This window comes from Bufo gargarizans, chromosome 3 (assembly GCF_014858855.1).
Source record: "Bufo gargarizans isolate SCDJY-AF-19 chromosome 3, ASM1485885v1, whole genome shotgun sequence".
NCBI lineage: Eukaryota > Metazoa > Chordata > Amphibia > Anura > Bufonidae > Bufo > Bufo gargarizans.
The window spans coordinates 42,561,680-42,578,124 of NC_058082.1; the positions used below are offsets into that span (position 1 = coordinate 42,561,680).

The 16,445-nt window shown below is 45.5% G+C and overlaps 2 protein-coding genes across 2 annotated transcripts in view; both read left to right on the top strand.

The window, feature by feature from the left end:
* ACER3 (alkaline ceramidase 3) overlaps positions 1-4,850 on the top strand; it is a 42,876-nt gene extending 38,026 nt beyond the window's left edge. The window contains exons 10-11 of the mRNA XM_044284970.1: positions 1,550-1,595; positions 3,564-4,850. Of these exons, the coding sequence (XP_044140905.1) occupies positions 1,550-1,595; positions 3,564-3,617 (100 nt within the window). The 3' untranslated portion in view covers positions 3,618-4,850. The remainder of the gene's footprint in view (positions 1-1,549; positions 1,596-3,563) is intronic.
* A 4,881-nt stretch (positions 4,851-9,731) lies between these two features.
* The window catches only part of CAPN5 (calpain 5), a 77,420-nt gene continuing 70,706 nt past the window's right edge, over positions 9,732-16,445 (top strand). The window contains exon 1 of the mRNA XM_044286098.1: positions 9,732-9,835. The gene's annotated coding sequence lies outside the window, so the exon portion shown is untranslated. The remainder of the gene's footprint in view (positions 9,836-16,445) is intronic.

Genomic DNA, 16,445 nt, shown 5'->3' on the forward strand with positions numbered 1-16,445 from the left:
GTAAACTACAGAATCAGGGCCATAAATAATGAGTTTTGTTTGGCTGTTAACCCTTGCTTTGTAACTGGAAAAAAAATATTAAAATGGAAAATCTGCCAAAAAAGTGAAATTTTGAAATTGTATCTCTATTTTCCATTAAATCTTGTGCAACACCTAAAGGGTTAACAAAGTTTGTATACCTTGAGGGGTGTAGTTTCTTAGATGGGGTCACTTTTATGGAGTTTCTACTCTAGGGGTGCATCAGGGGGGCTTCAAATGGGACATGGTGTCAAAAAACCAGTCCAGCAAAACCTGCCTTCCAAAAACCATACGGCGCACCTTTCACTCTACGCCCCGCTGTGTGGCCGTACAGTAGTTTACGGCTACATATGGGGTGTTTCTGTAAACGGCAGAGTCAGGGCAATAAAGATACAGTCTTGTTTGGCTGTTAACCCTTGCTTTGTTAGTGGAAAAAATTGGTTAAAATGGAAAATTAGGCAATAAAATGAAATTCTCAAATTTCATCCCCATTTGCCAATAACTCTTGTGCAACACCTAAAGGGTTAACAAAGTTTGTAAAATCAGTTTTGAATACCTTGAGGGGTGTAGTTTATAGAATGGGGTCATTTTTGGGTGGTTTCTATTATGTAAGCCTCGCAAAGTGACTTCAGAGCTGTAGTGGTCCCTAAAAATTAGGTTTTTGTAAATTTCTGAAAAATTTCAAGATTTGCTTCTAAACTTCTAAGCCTTGTAACATCCCCAAAAAATAAAATATCATTCCCAAAATAATTCAAACATGAAGTAGACATATGGGGAATGTAAAGTCATCACAATTTTTAGGGGTATTGCTATGTATTACAGAAGTAGAGAAACTGAAACTTTGAAATTTGCTAATTTTTCCAAATTTTTGGTAAATTTGACATTTTTTTATGCAAAAACAAATATTTTTTTTAACTTTATTTTACCAGTGTCATGAAGTACAATATGTGACGAAAAAACAATCTCAGAATGGCCTGGATAAGTCAAAGCGTTTTAAAGTTATCATCACTTAAAGTGACACTGGTCAGATTTGCAAAAAATGGCCTGGTCCTAAGGTGTAAAAAGGCTGTGTCCCTAAGGGGTTAAAGTGGCTGTGACGCTGGGATGAGCCCTGCAGCCATTTTATATTATTTAAAGCACAGCGCCATACATTATATAGTGGCTGTGCTTGGTATTGCAGTTCATTCACTTTTGACAAGTGTACTCGACGTCACCGTGCTCGCCCAAGTGCCGGTGACCCGTCTAACAGCTGGTTGGCAGGGGTGATGGGATTTGGACCCCTGTGATATTGAAGACCCATGCCTCAAAAGTTGCATATGACACACATGGATTTGGTTCGGGTTTATTGCATTGTGAGGGCTTTAACAAACTGCTCACCACATCTCAACTTTTTGGACTCTAATGAATTTGACTTGGGGATATTGGGGGTCTCCTCTGAATTTTCCAGTAATCAGGTTTTAAGACTGTATATTAATCCGGGTGTGCTCCACGGGTCGTCTCTTCTGACTGGATTTTGTGTTGTCTGTTTCAGCTTATATACACGGACTCTTTACCTTCGGTATCGGCCCAAGGTGAAGGTAAGTACCTGTTTATTACACCTCTGACTCGTCACTGCTGAGAGTAGTAGTTCTGCTTTTACAAGATACACAAGAAGCTTACGATGTTTCTAGGATAAGTCATATGCTTCCCTCCTTAAAGGGGTCGTCGGAGGCAAAAATGTCTGCCCCAATGCAGACATTGGGCCCTCGGGGGGGGGGTGTCTGGCGGATACCGCCACTCCAGGCAAAACTCAATGTCAGAGAAGTTTCCATTGCTCACCATGGTGCGGTATAGTACTGCTCACAGTGTGAACAGTACTGTGGTATCCCATTCACTGACAGCAAGCATAAATCTTTAAAAACTGACACCATATATGGCAGACCATTTCAATATTTGTGCTTGGTAAGTGATTGCATTAGCTTAGTCAAAGGGGGTTGTCCAGCATTAGAAAAACATGGCTGCTTTCTTCCAGAAACAGCACCACACCAGTCCACTGGTTGCATCTAGTATTGCAATGGCTCCATTCAAGTGTGAATGAGGCTGGGCTGTAATACCACACACGGCCTGTGGATAGAAGTGGCGTTTGGTTGCCAGGGCAAATCATGTGAAATGCAGCAGATGTGTCCAGTGCTCCCTCTAAGCCTATATAGCCAGTTAGCGGGCGGTTAGGGACATGGGGACTGTTCTAAGCCCAGCAATACAGAACTGCGCCAAATACATATTAACATACACCGCCATATAGGATAAAGTATTAAATGGCATCTAGAGTTGGCCAGTGAAGGCTATTGTCTGGATCCCTGTGGTCTAGGGCAGTGAAGGGTTTAATGTCCGTATTCCTAATGGACCAGGTTATTGAAGTGGTTAATGTCGTCTGTATTTCTTGTGGACTATGGCAGTATAGGGGTTAATGTCAGTACCCATGGTGGAATAGGGTAGTACCCCTGGCGGCCTAGGGCAGTAAAGGGGTCAATGTCAGTGAAGGGGTAATGTCAGTATTTCTTTTGGACCATGGCAGTGTAGGGGGTAATGTCAGTACCCCTGGCGGTCTAGGGCATTGTAAGGGTTGATGTTAGTACCCCTGGCGGTCTAGGGCAGTGAAGGGGGTAATGTCAGAATCCCTGGTGGTCAATGTCAGTGAAGGGGTAATGTCAGTATTTCTTGTGGACCATGGCAGTGTAGGGTTCATTGTCAATGGGGACAAAACTGAACTTAACAGAACGCTCCAAAATGCCTTCCGTTCCGTTTAGTTGCGTTCCCAGACCGGAAAGCCAACCGCAACATGTATTTTGCTTTCCGTCCTGGGATGCGGAGCAAGACAGGCCCGGCATGACCCCCCAATGCAAGTCAATGGGGACGGATCCATTTTTTCTCTGCCACAATAGAAAACGGATCCGTCCTCCATTGACTTTCAATGGGGGAAATGCCGGATCCGTCTTGGCTATGTTAAAGGGAGTCTGTCACCTCCATATGGCCATATACAGTGCTTACATTGTCCTATAGCACACATATACATGAATCTAATGGTACCTCGAACGGAGCGAAACCAGCAGCAATGTTGCGTTTGCCGGCGCATGCGCAGTAGTTAAGGCGATGCCTTGCCCAAAATGGGCATCGCAGTGCACAGGCGCGGGATCTCGGCCGGACTGAAGGATGGCGGTGGGCATAGGCAGAGGCTGGGGGCCTGAGCTCCAACACAGGTAACGCCGCCCCTGGGCACTTGCGAGCGCTTATTTGCATATGTATTAACTTCATTTTTCGCGCTTCTGCCAGTGTAAAGAAAAAGATAACTGTACCATTACACTCATGTATAGGTGTGCTATAGGACAATGTAAGCGCTGTATATGGCCATATGGAGGTGACTGACTCCCTTTAAAGATAATACAACCGGATCCATTCATACGTTTTTGCTGGACCCTGCCGGATCCAGCAAAAACGCTAGTGTGAAAGTAGCCTTAGAGGTAACAGTGGAGGTATGTAGTAATTGTATGCTCTGTGGTCTTCCTCAGTTCATGTTTGGGATGTGGCCGGTGATCATGGTGGAATCCCCCAAGAAGCACTGACCTAACCAGAAGAAGAAGAGGAGACAAAATGAAAAACATTCCACAGACCTCCTGACAACATAACCCCAGGACTCCGCCAATCTATCCACGGACTACTAATCTAAAACGACTATATATTCTCACAACGGCGCCCCCTATATACGGAGGTATATAGAGTCTACAGCCTTGCACCGGTACTGCAAACTTCAACTGGACGGAACGTGAAGACCTCAGGGTGCCACCTGTGCCATAACTACTACGGAGCTTGCCCAGCACTCCCATCATCCTATTAAATGTGACTTCTGAATAATTACATAGATTGCCTTTTGTGTGGGCACACGCAGAATATAAGCCTGCGTGATCAAGTATTACAACCTCATCGCCTGCGCGGGATGATCTGAACGCACAATCTGCATTATTGGGTTGCCATTGGTTTAGTCTAGGTCTGAGTGACCCCCGCAATACAAGGGATGTGTGAGGAATAGAGCGGGGTCGCTTCTTTTATCATTTAATTAATATAACAATGTAACACGAGGAGAAGGTGTACATTACCGGATATTGAACTGTTAGAATGGATACAGGATCTCTAAAAAGTATTTACGCCCCCAGGCATCCAATCACAGTGTTTTCACTTTGTATTTTGTGTATAAAAATAAAAAAAACTATCCCATTGCTAGTTAGTTAGCTTAAATTAAATGCAAAGTAGTCCAGTGCGTAAGTATTCACACCCTCAAGTTATGACTTGCCTTGGCCCATGTCAAAATTGAGGTTCCTCCCTAATCTTCTTTGGAAAAATATTGACAAACAGCAGATCTGTTGCAGATATTTCAGTAAAGTCCTTTTATCTGATTGGGATTGTTTTGTTGGAATACACATGGACAAATCCTATTCTAATACTTGAGACTGTGGCAGAAATTTCTGCAGAAAATCTTCGGCATTCCCCCTAAAGCTCCCCGGTGATGCGGTTCTCTTGCGGGCTGCAGCAGGTTTACACCTGGATTTGTCTAATGGAACTGAAAATCAGTTCAATTCATCTGTTTAGTGAGCATCGTCCATAGATTTCTGCCACATGTGAATTTACCTTAAAGCTCCCCGGTGATGCGGTTCTCTTGCGGACTGCAGCAGGTTTTCCATCTGGGTTCAGACCTGAGCGTTCTGAAACGAACGCTCTGTATGCGCGATTGTACGGGCGTTTACAATCGCGCATACAGAGACAGGCGTGCGCACATTGTCGCGCGTTCCCGAATATCTATGTGCGGGAACGCGCGACAAACGCCCAAAAAAAAGCTCAAGCACTTGTTTGAGCGTCGGGCGTTTTACAGCGCGATCGTACGCGCTGTAAAACGCCCAGGTGAGAACCATTCCCATAGGGAATCATTGGTTCTTGCCTGTTGTGCGTTTTACAGCGCGTAGGAACGCGCTGTAAAACGCTCAGGTGTGAACCCAGCCTAATGGAACTGAAATCGATTCAGCCCATCTGTTGTTTTGTCGGCACGCTCGATCCAGGTTAATGTGACCGTCAAAAACATTTCTGCCACAAATATTGCTACTTGTGAATTTACACCCTAAAGCTCCATAGTGATGTAGTGATCTTGCAGACTGCAGCAGGTTTTTCACTCAGATTTCTCTAATAAAACTTAATCAGTTCAACTCCTCTCTTATTTTGCTTGCAAGCTCCAGGTAAATGAGCCAATTACCAAACTGTCTACCACAAATCCGCCACATGTGAATTTACCTTAAAGCTCCCTGCTGGTGCGGTTCTTTTGCAGACTGCAGCAGGTTTTCCATCCCGTTTTTTTATAATGGATCTGAAAGTCAGTTTAGCCCATCTATAGTTTTGTCTGCAAACTCTATCCAGGTGAATGTGACATGCCACAAATCTTCCTGCTTGTGAATTTACACCCTAAAGCTCCATAGTGATGCAGTGATCTTGCAGACTGCAGCAGGTTTTCCACCCAGATTTCTCTAATAGAACTGAAAATCTGTTAATTTCCTCTGTTATGTTGTCTATAGACTCCATCCAGATGAATGAAATTGTCACAAACATTTCTGCCACGAATCTACCAGGTGTGAGTTTACATGCTAAAGCTCCCCGGTGACGCAGTTCTCTTGGAGGCTGCAGCAGGTTTTCTGTAATTTCCTTTATTAGCTTAACCTCTATCTTTGGACTCCTTCCTCTGCTGTGTTTTGTATTGTGGGTGGTTTACTTTTTTATGCCAAATTTTGATTTTGTAAGTTTTTGGGCCAAAGAATTGGTCTTGATTTCTAAGTTCACATTTCTTTTAATAAACAGTTGCCAACCTTTTTTTTTTTTTTTCTTTATATAATTTTTTTTTTCATTTGGCGTGCTTCTGTAGTCTTCGACTCACCAGGACGCCGCACAATCTGTCTTATATAACTCGTAGAATCTACTCCTCCATAGTTGTCAGACCTATAGTAACCCCAATTTATCATTTCTTCTGTTACTCCTTTAAATCCACTGTGGTTTTCTGAATGAAACGATGAAACCGATTATATAAATAAAAATTTTAAAAAAACTGGAACCTGGGGGCGCTAATACTTTTTATGGGCACATTATATGCCATGTATGCTTAAAAACAGTGCCTAACTTATTTTCTGAATAAATTTTGTGCCTAACCTTTATATGACTATTGTTTCTTATGTTGCCTGTTTTTGTGGTTTTTTATTTTTTTACAGTTGTGAGAGCAGTTATCGCCACTAGAGGGCAGCATCACATTGTAGAAAAATCTCATCTTTTTTGTCTTTTTATATAATTTTTTTATTTTATTTAATTCAGGTGTAAAAAAAAAATATATATCAGTGACAAGACTCGGCCCCCTGTGAGAAGTGCTCTGTCTGTAAATTTGGGGAGGTTCTTGGATCCTCTCGACCAACCACGGGTGCTGGGTCCTCGCTGCAATGCTCCAATATGGTATATGTTATGGATGCCAACTATTGCTTTACAGCAGATTCTTCTACACAGATGTACAAACTTCCATTTTATACAGTTTTTTGCACACTTTTGCAGCTGTCTAGAGCCCAGGTGCCATATTAACTACTGGAACTTTGTCAAAGGTGTGTTTGGGGCAATTAACTCCAAATTTATAAAAATGGCCTAAAGCTGATTTTATATTTTGCATAACTTTGCCGTCGTACATAGCAGCCATTCAGATCCTTTCATTTCAGAGGCCATTTTGAAAATAAAAGAAGCAATCTGACTGGTTTATATGGGCAACTCTTCCCCTACAGGTCCTAGTGTAGTCCAAACCAAGATTGTAGGAAAATTGCAATTTGTTCTGCCGCATGGTGGGAATATAGCCCATAGATCAGGGGTTGCCAGGAAGGCACGCTGTTTGCGTGTACCCCATGTATTTCTATAGAATGTGACCCAAAGAGATTTGAATCTCAAGCCTGGTGTATGAACCCCAAAATGAATGCAGACCCCCTAAGCTAATACAGACCCCAGACCAGGCCCTACTTAAACAAATACAGAGACCATGTTCCTGACCAGAGACCCCATTACACATGCAGAGCCTAAACAAGACAACCCCCCCCCCCCTTTATTAATACTGAGCCCAGACTAGCCTCCTTAAATGAATTCATATCCCAGATCAGACCTTCCTTAACTAATGCAGAGCCCAGACAAGACCCCCGCAAAATAAATACAAACCTCCCCCAAATCAATACAGATCTCAGACCAAATAAATACAGAACCAACAGCCCCCTAAATGAACATCAGACCCTCCTTAACGAATAAAGAGTCCATATCAGACCCCCCAAATCAATACAGAGCCTAGATCCCCCCCCCCCCCCCCAATGAATACTGACCCCAGACTAGACCTCTTAAATGAATACAGAGTCCAGACCAGATTGCACACACAGACCAAATGAAAACTGTAAAGGACCCCTCTAACCTACACCGGTATGTAAATATGGGCAAAATAAAAAGTGGGCACCATGGAGCGGGATGGATATGCTGCTTGGTTTTCCCATATCTTAGACATGACCCCTCCCGTTCACTGGCTGCTATCCCTCCATTTTGTGTATACAGCAGCTGAGCAGACCTATGTGTCTCATGGTAACAGACTACGGACAAACCCTTGTCTATCAAGGCTGTGTGCAACGTTTCCTCATTTGCATTCAAGCAATAAAAATTAGCTTGCAAAATTGTTTAATGGCTGGGGCTGGTCTGGGGTCTGTATTTAGGGTGAGATCTGGTTTAAGGTCTGTATTTAGGGCAGGGTCTGGGATCTGTATTTAGGGCAAGGTCTAGGTCTGTAATTAGGGCGAGGTCTGGTCCGGGGTCTGCATTTAGGGTGAGGTCTGGTCTGGGGTCTGTATTTAGGGCGGGGTTTGGTCTGGTGTCTATTCAGGGGAGGGGTTGGTGTCTATATTTAGGGTGAGATGTGGTTTGGGGTCTGTATTTAGGATGAGGTCTTGTCTTGGGTCTGTATTTAGGTTGAGGTCTGTATTTAGGACAGGATCTTGTCTGGGGTCTGTATGATTGGGTCTGTATTTAGGTTGAGATCTGGTCCTGGGGTCTGTAGTTAGTGCGAGGTCTGGGTCTACAGTCTATATTTAGGGCGAGGTCTCAGTCTACAGTCTATATTTAGGGCGAGGTCTGGGTCTACAGTCTATATTTAGGGCGAGGTCTGAGTCTACAGTCTATATTTAGGGCAAGGTCTGGGTCTACAGTCTATATTTAGGGCGAGATCTGGTATGGTCTGTTTTTAGGCAAGATCTGATCTGGGGTCTGTATTTAGGGCGAAGTCTGGTCCTAGGTCTGTATATAGGTTGAGATCTGGTCTGGGGACTGTAGTTAGGGCGAGGTCTGGTCTGGGGTCTGTTTTTTAGACAAGGTCTGGTCTGGGGTCTGTATCTACGGTGGGGTCTGGGGTTTGTATTTAGTGTGAGGTATGGGGTCTGCATTTAGGGCAGGGTCTTATCTGAGGTCTGTATTTAGGGTGAGGTCTGCTCTGGGGTCTATATTAAGGGCGGGTCTGTATTTAGGGTGAGGTATGGGGTCTGTATTTAGCGCAGGGTCTTGTCTGGGGTCTGTATTTAGGGCAAGGTCTGCTCTGGGGTCTGCATTTAGGGTAGGGTTTGTATTTAGGGTGTGGTCTGGTCTGGGGTCTGTTTTTACAGGGGGGGGGGATCCTCAGGGGTGTGTATCCACTTTGAGTTGTGATTCAGATGCCTAAGGTTGTGGGCGTGTCCTGTATAATTGGGCGTCAGTACCAAAAGGACCCTCTTTTGTCAACCATCAGGCACTTAGGGGTCTATTGACACTTTTGGTGGATGCCATGCAGGCGCGGATTGGCCATAGACCTTACAGGGAAATTTCCTGGTGGGCCGATGCACATGGGGGCCGCCTTGGCCCTCCTCACGACTGCCCAGTGGAAGGTTTTGGGGATGTATTTTGTGCTGCTGGCGGCAGTATTTTGTGATGGACTGTGGTATTTGGCTCTTTTGGGGTGGTATTATGTGCCACAATATGGTATTGGCCATTGGCAATTTGGACCCGACTACAAAATGGGGCTATTCTTAGTATTTTATCCACTCCAGTTCCCAGTCCTCCCTGAGGCCATGGGAGCATGTCTCGGCTCATACGCAGAAGATACGCCACATACGCCATGTGAATAGACCCTTCGATTGAATTCTATATTTTTTTTTTTAAATAATGGCTTTACTGTCGACGCAATATTTTCGCACACGTGGGCACAGTGGCCGCTGTGGTAGCCAATTACTCCCAGTAACGTCTCCAGGCCATCCCTGACACCGGGTAAAAAATGTGTGGCGTATTCAAACCAGTTCAACTTTATTGTCTAAAAATAATTTACGCGGTCTTGTGGAAACCGCTATGGTGTTTAATGTTGCACTGTTTAAAAAAATTTTGGCCACATATGCAAATATTTTTATTACATTTAAATTACTTTTAGAATTTATATAAAACGAATATATTTTTAATGATATGAGTTGGAATTAATGGCATATTTTCCTGTCAGAGAAGCCATCGCTCAAACCCCCCCCCCCGGCCCCCCCCAGCCCAGGGAGCCCGCGCCTCACAGACAATGCACTACACTTCCCGTGACGCCCCGCGCGGCCACGCCCTGCGTCCCTCCCCTGTGCACAGAAGGCCCCGCCCACTGGCAGAGTTAGTCGACTCTCGAGCGCTGCAGCCGCTGTGATTGGCATCACCCTGAGAGACGGTACCCGGGCACCGCACACCCCGGGGATAGGTGAGTACCGTGCTGTGTATTATACACTTATTACAGGACAGGCATGGACACTGTCCTGCATTAACCCTCTGAGAGGCATGGTCGCTGTAGCCCGGTCGTGCAGGCGCCCCCCCCCCCCCCCTCTCTTATAATGTCCAGTCTATTATAATGTTATTTTACACTACAGGCATGGAGACTGGTAGTCACTGGATGGATTAACCCTTATAAAGCCAGCAGCCCTGCAGAATGATCCCTGTGCTCTGGTCACACAGGCAGGGGACAGTTATGTAATATTTCCCCCTTCTTAGAATATCCAGATGTCAGAGTCTATTATATAGTTATTACAGTTCTGGCATGGAGACTGGCATTTCATGGGTTAAGCCTTATAGAGCCAAGGGGCCATACATAATCACTGTACAGGGGGTCTGCTCATTATTAGTGCCCCCCCCCCTCTAATTGTAATATGCAGAGCTCTGTGTCTATTATATCGTTATTACAGTTCATGCACAGAGACTGCTATTTAAAGGGTTAACCCTAATAGAGGCAAGGAGCCATACATCATCACTGTACAGGGGGCGGCTCTTTATTAGCACTCCCCTCCCCCCCCCCCCCCCCTTTCCCTACCTTTGCCTCCAATTATAAAGACCGCTGTGTTTATTATATAGTTATTACAGTTCTGGCATTTCATGAGCCACGAAGTCCCGCATCATGACTGTAGTGGGGTCAAGCAGGGGGCCGCTCTTTATTACTGTCCCCCCCCCCCCCCGCCTCTAATTATAATATGACATCTCAGTGTCTATTATATCGCATTACACTACAGACATGGAGACCGGTATTTCATGGGTTAACCCTTATAGAGCCAAGGAGCCATACATCATCACTGTACAGGGGCGGCTCTTTATTAGCACACCCCTCCCTCTGCCTGTATTAGAGTATGACATCTCGGTGTCTATTATATCGCTATTACACTACAGACATGGAGACCGGTATTTCATGGGTTAACCCTTATAGAGCCATACATCATCGCTGTACCTTTCCCTCTGCCTGTATTATAGTATGACATCTCTGTGACTATTATATCGCTATTGTAAGAAATGATTATAGATAAATATATACTATATACAATACTCCCTCTGACCGGGTCTGATTCGAGGTTGGATGCAATAAATGAGACACAAGAGTAAACATATAAAAAAAAAAAAGGATATATTGTACAGTGTGGAAAACTGATATTACAGTATTATTATTGACGAGTATATATGGAGTTACAGTGGAACAAAAAGAAATAAATATAAGTGTACTTTCACACTTGCGTCAGAGGATCCGGCAATCTGGACGCATAATGGATGCGGATCCGTCTCACAAATGCATTGCAATACCAGATCCGTCTTTCCGGTTGTCATCCGGAAAAAACGGATCCGGTATTTTTTATTTTTATTTTTATTTTTTTTGCATTTTTAAAGGTCTGGAAAATCAGATCAGTTTTGGCGGGACACTTGGTGCCGGATCTGGCATTATTGCATTTCAATGATCCGGCATTCTGGCAAGTGTTACGGAATTTTGGACGGAGATTCCGCCAAATACCGTAAGAGTGACTGAACTGAAGACATCCTGATGCATCCTGGACGGATTGCTTTCTCTCCATTCAGAATGCATAGGGATAAAACTGATCAGTTCTTTTCCGGTATAGAGCCCCGAGGACGGAACTCAGCGCCGGAAAAGAATAACGCTAATGTGAAAATACCGTAATCCACACATTACAATAATTACAATTACTTCGACAATCCTAGATGAGAAAACGTATACACCAGACAATTAAACCTTCCAGTACATACTTACCACCAGTTTCCACCAGTCTCCTCCTGTCCCCTTTCAAGTTTCTCCCAGCCTCCTCCAGCCTTCCCCCATATCCCCCATAGGGGCTCAATACTGGAAAAAAAAACACTTCTGTTTTGCCCCCATTCATTGTCGATGGGAACAAAATGTAACTGAACAGAACGGAGCGCTCCAAAATGCATTCCGCTCCGTTCTCATACCGGAGAGCAAACCACGGCATGCTGCGATTTGCTTTCCGTCCTGGGATGCGGAGCAAGACGCATCCGTCATGACCCACAATGCAAGTCGCTTTGAAGGCGGACACCAAAACACTGCTTGCAGCGTTTTAGTGTCCGTCTGACGAAACGGAGCCAAACACAATGTAAGGGGACGGATCCGTTTTTTCTGCCACAATAGAAAACGGATCCGTCACCCATTGACTTTCAATGCAGTTCATGACGGATCCGTCTTGGCTATGTTACAGATAATACAACCGGATCTGTTCACAACGGATGCAGACGGTTGTATTATCAGTAACGGAAGCGTTTTTGCTGAGCCCTGCCGGATCCAGTAAAGACGCCAGTGTGAAATTGGCCTTATTTGAAAGCTCTCAACCCCCGTCCTTGCCAACGCCCCGTATCGGTTATCTGAGAGTCGGTGGTCCTGCCCAGAACCTGAATCTTGGTCAACCAGTTATTTTAGCATTTTATGACGCTTCTCCACTATTGAGACATTTTGGGTGCCCTTTGTTCTCTGCCAATCAGATTATGTAAGAGATACCGGATCCGCCAAGGCCTTTATCTGTGAGAATCAGAGCAAGACAAAGGAGCTGGATACACACTAATGAGCATACACACGCACAGTCACCTGGTTCACACAAATCCCTCCTAATCTATAAAACATAATGCATATATTGTTTCCAAAACCTGTATTTCTTATTACACTACAGACATGGAGACTGGTCCCAGTGATGGTGATGGTGGTGGGCCAGTTCTTCGTATGAAACCTCCCTTCGTCATCCTCGCCGGAGCCCCCTGTCTATTATACAGTTATTACACTACGTTGGTGTCGACTGGATGAGCTTGTAGTCCAGGATGCCCCCTCCGTAATGAGCCTTGGCACCATGCGGAGAGGGGGCACCCCACCTGTATTACAGAGCCTGCAGGTGTCTATTATATAGTTATTACAGGACGTGTGCACACAAACGTATTTTATTTCCGTGTCCGTTTATTTTTTTTGCGGATGGGATGCGGACCCATTCATTTCAACGGTTCCGCAAAAAATGCAGACAGCACACCGTGTGCTATCCTCATCCGTATGTCCATTCCGTAGCCCCGCAAAAAAAATAGAGCATGTCCTATTCTTGTCCGTTTTGCGGACAAGGATAGTCATTATTACAATGGATCCCCCCCAAAAAAAACTGATGACATATAGACGTCATCCGTGGTTTTTTTTTCCGGACCGCAGAACACATACGGTCGTGTGAATGTAGCCTAAATGAAGCGATTAACCCTTGCAGAGCCACAACAAGCCCTCTACCCGGTCTGTGTATTACATTACCTCTCAGTATATAGTTATTACACCTGGTATTTACGTAGTGGATTAACCTGGGGGGGCAGCTCTTTGTATTGGGGTCCTTAGATTATAATATCTGGAGATTACTGTATATTAGTAAGTTATTACAGTACATGTATAGACACTGGCGTTTATTTCATGGATTAACCCTGCTTTCACACCTGAGCGTTTCTCAAACGCGCGTTTTTATGCGCGTTTTTTGTAATAGTAAACGCGCGTTTGACTGCAGTGTCCTATGGCCACAAACGCGCGTCAAAACGCCCCAAAGAAGCTCAAGTACTTGATTATGCGTCGGGCGTTTTACAGCGCGATCGTACGCGCTGTAAAACGCCCAGGTGAGAACCATTCCCATAGGGAAGCATTGGTTTTCATGTGTTGAGCGTTTTACAGCGCGTTTGAACGCGCTGTAAAACGCTCAGGTGTGAACTTAGGGTTAGAATGCCTAGGGCCTCTGTAATAATCACTGTATTTGAGGCATACAGACAGACATGGCAGCCCTGTATCACAATAAGCCCCCCCCCCCCCCCCCCCCGTTATAATATTCAGTGTATTACTTATTACGGTATATGTCTAGAAAGTGGCATCACCTTCATGACTGGACTCTTAGGCGATGTTCACGCGGATTTCGTTGCCTACCCCCGTTGTTTTCGATGGGAAATCGACGTCGTAGTTTATAAAACTCAGTAGTGCAGCCTCAGGCTTTGGGCCTGTAACTTTGTATGATCACATCTCAGCCTGGGAGTAAGATATTAAAAATCAATTTTCGCATTTTTGAATCTGAAGGGATCTGTAAAGCTGTGTGTTCAGGGCATTAGAACCGGGCAGAATGTGCGGCCGTCATACAGAAGCTTATTATGTGAGGCCTAATGAGGGGGGGGGTGTCCGGGGTGACGCAGGCACGGTCAGTATTTTGTTTTTCACCGTCTTGTTCTCTCCTCGTCTCACTGAGACGAGTAGCCGTCATTTTAAGGAAATGAACAACCACAGACCTCCGAATGGAGGCGCCTGTCACTTCTGGTCCGTGCGGCGGGGAGGCGCTTATAATAACTATTGAAGCCAGCGGTTATTACGTCACGGCAGCGTCTAGATTACATGGGATTTCCTCATAGTAATCTCCAGCCACATCTGTGACGGCTACACGTCCGTATGGAGGCCGCACTGAGCCTCGTGTTGGGTCTTGGGTAGGTGAAAAGAGGTTGTCGCTCAGCTTTCTCAGACTTCTGAATGACTCGTTCCCAGTTTCATAGGGATTCACCCAATTCCCCTTTAAATTTGCCATTCCGGACTCTATAGCCTAGGAAAAGCTGAGAGAAGGTCGTAGTGCTCACGGGAGCGCCGGGCCTGATCAGCGGGGGTCCCGGGTGTCGGACCCCCACCGATCAAATACTGACTACCTATCCAGAGGAGAGCAAAAAAAAAAAACGGACCAAACACAGATCCACCACAGACGTTTTCATGCTTGAAACATGGACGCCTTAGGCTACTTTCACACTAGCGTTCGGGTTTCCGTTCGTGAGCTCCGTTTGAAGGAGCTCACGAGCGGACCCGAACGCAGCCGTCCAGCCCTGATGCAGTCTGAATGGAGGCGGATCCGCTCAGACTGCATCAGTCTGGCGGCGTTCAGCCTCCGCTCCGCTCGCCTCCGCACGGACAGGCGGACAGCTGAACGCTGCTTGCCGCGTTCGGGTGTCCGCCTGGCCGTTCGGAGGCGTGCGGATCCGTGCGGATCCGTCCAGACTTTCAATGTAAGTCAATGGGGACGGATCCGTTTGAAGATGCCACAATGTGGCTCAATCTTCAAGCGGATCCGTCCCCCATTGACTTTACATTGAAAGTCTGGACGGATCCGTCCCAGGCTATTTTCACACTTAGCTTTTTTTTGCTAATATAATGCAGACGGATCCGTTCTGAACGGAGCCTCCGTCTGCATTATTATGAGCGGATCCGTTCAGAACGGATCCGCCCGAACGCTAGTGTGAAAGTAGCCTTAGGGAGCGCCCTCAATGTGCAGCAGCTAGATAACATATAGGGTGTGTCCTAAATGGCCACTGATCCATTCAGTGACTTTTGAACACGTCCCTGCGTGCGGCGATGGTCGGGTTAGGGCGCGTTCACATCAGCACTCTGTCAGAGGAACAGAAGCACAAAAATAACGGAAGAGTCGGCACAAAACGGAGCCGAACCGAACCAATTGGCTCTAATGGAGTGCATATGGTTTCTGTTCAGACAACCGCATTTTTTTTGTGGACTTTTTTGTCCGCTCTTTTTTGGGCAGAATCTGCAACGAAAGACTAGGACTGAGCCCCCAGCGCAGATGTGAACGTGCCCTTAGGAGTAGAGCAGGATTGTAACCAAATACCTTGCAACCTTCTAATATATCTTGTGTTTCCTGAACATGTTCAAGATTCCTGCTAGCTGTCAGTGAATTGGCACATTGTAGGTTACATCCTTTGGGCTCATGCACACAAACGTATTTTCTTTCCGCTTCCGTTCCGTTTTTTTTTTTTGCGGACCGTCTGCATTCACTTCAATGGGTCTGCAAAAACAACGGAAGGTACTCCGTGTGCATTGCGTTCCGTATTTCCGTTCCGCGAAAAAAGTAGTGCATGTCCTATTATTGTCCGCAAATCACGGCCCATGGGTCAGCAAAAAATACCGAACATATCTGTAGGTTATCCGTATTTTGCGGATCAATAATGCTATGCCCAGCCCATATTGCTCATGTGTTTGGTGTTTTATAAGTTACGCAAAAAAACGGATCGCATACGGAAACCATACGAATTTGTTTTGTGGAATAACAGAACGGAAGAGTACTTAAATCAGAGGGGGAAAAAAACCTCATATACGGAACAACGGATCCGTGAAAAACGGACCGCAAAACAACAACGGTCGTGTGCATGAGCCCTTAGGCTGAAAACCTGCACCGCTCTAAGGACTCGATCACACGAACGTATTTTGCGTTCCGTATACGGGCCGTTTTCTGCGTTGAGGGTGGATACGTGCATGGTAGCATGCGGGGGTACATTATTTAACCTCTTACCCCCCACCCGGTATTACAGGACGAGCTGCCATGATTGTTCTGGATTTTTGGCCTCATTGATGCAGGGGCCCGGCCCTCAGAGCAAACATTGACTCCCGGGATTGCAGTGTGTGCTGTGTACAGTCCCGTCTGCTTTGTGTTGCTAATCTGCACATTGTTAGGCTGTTCTGAGAACATTGAAACGCTCCTCCCTCTGTGTAA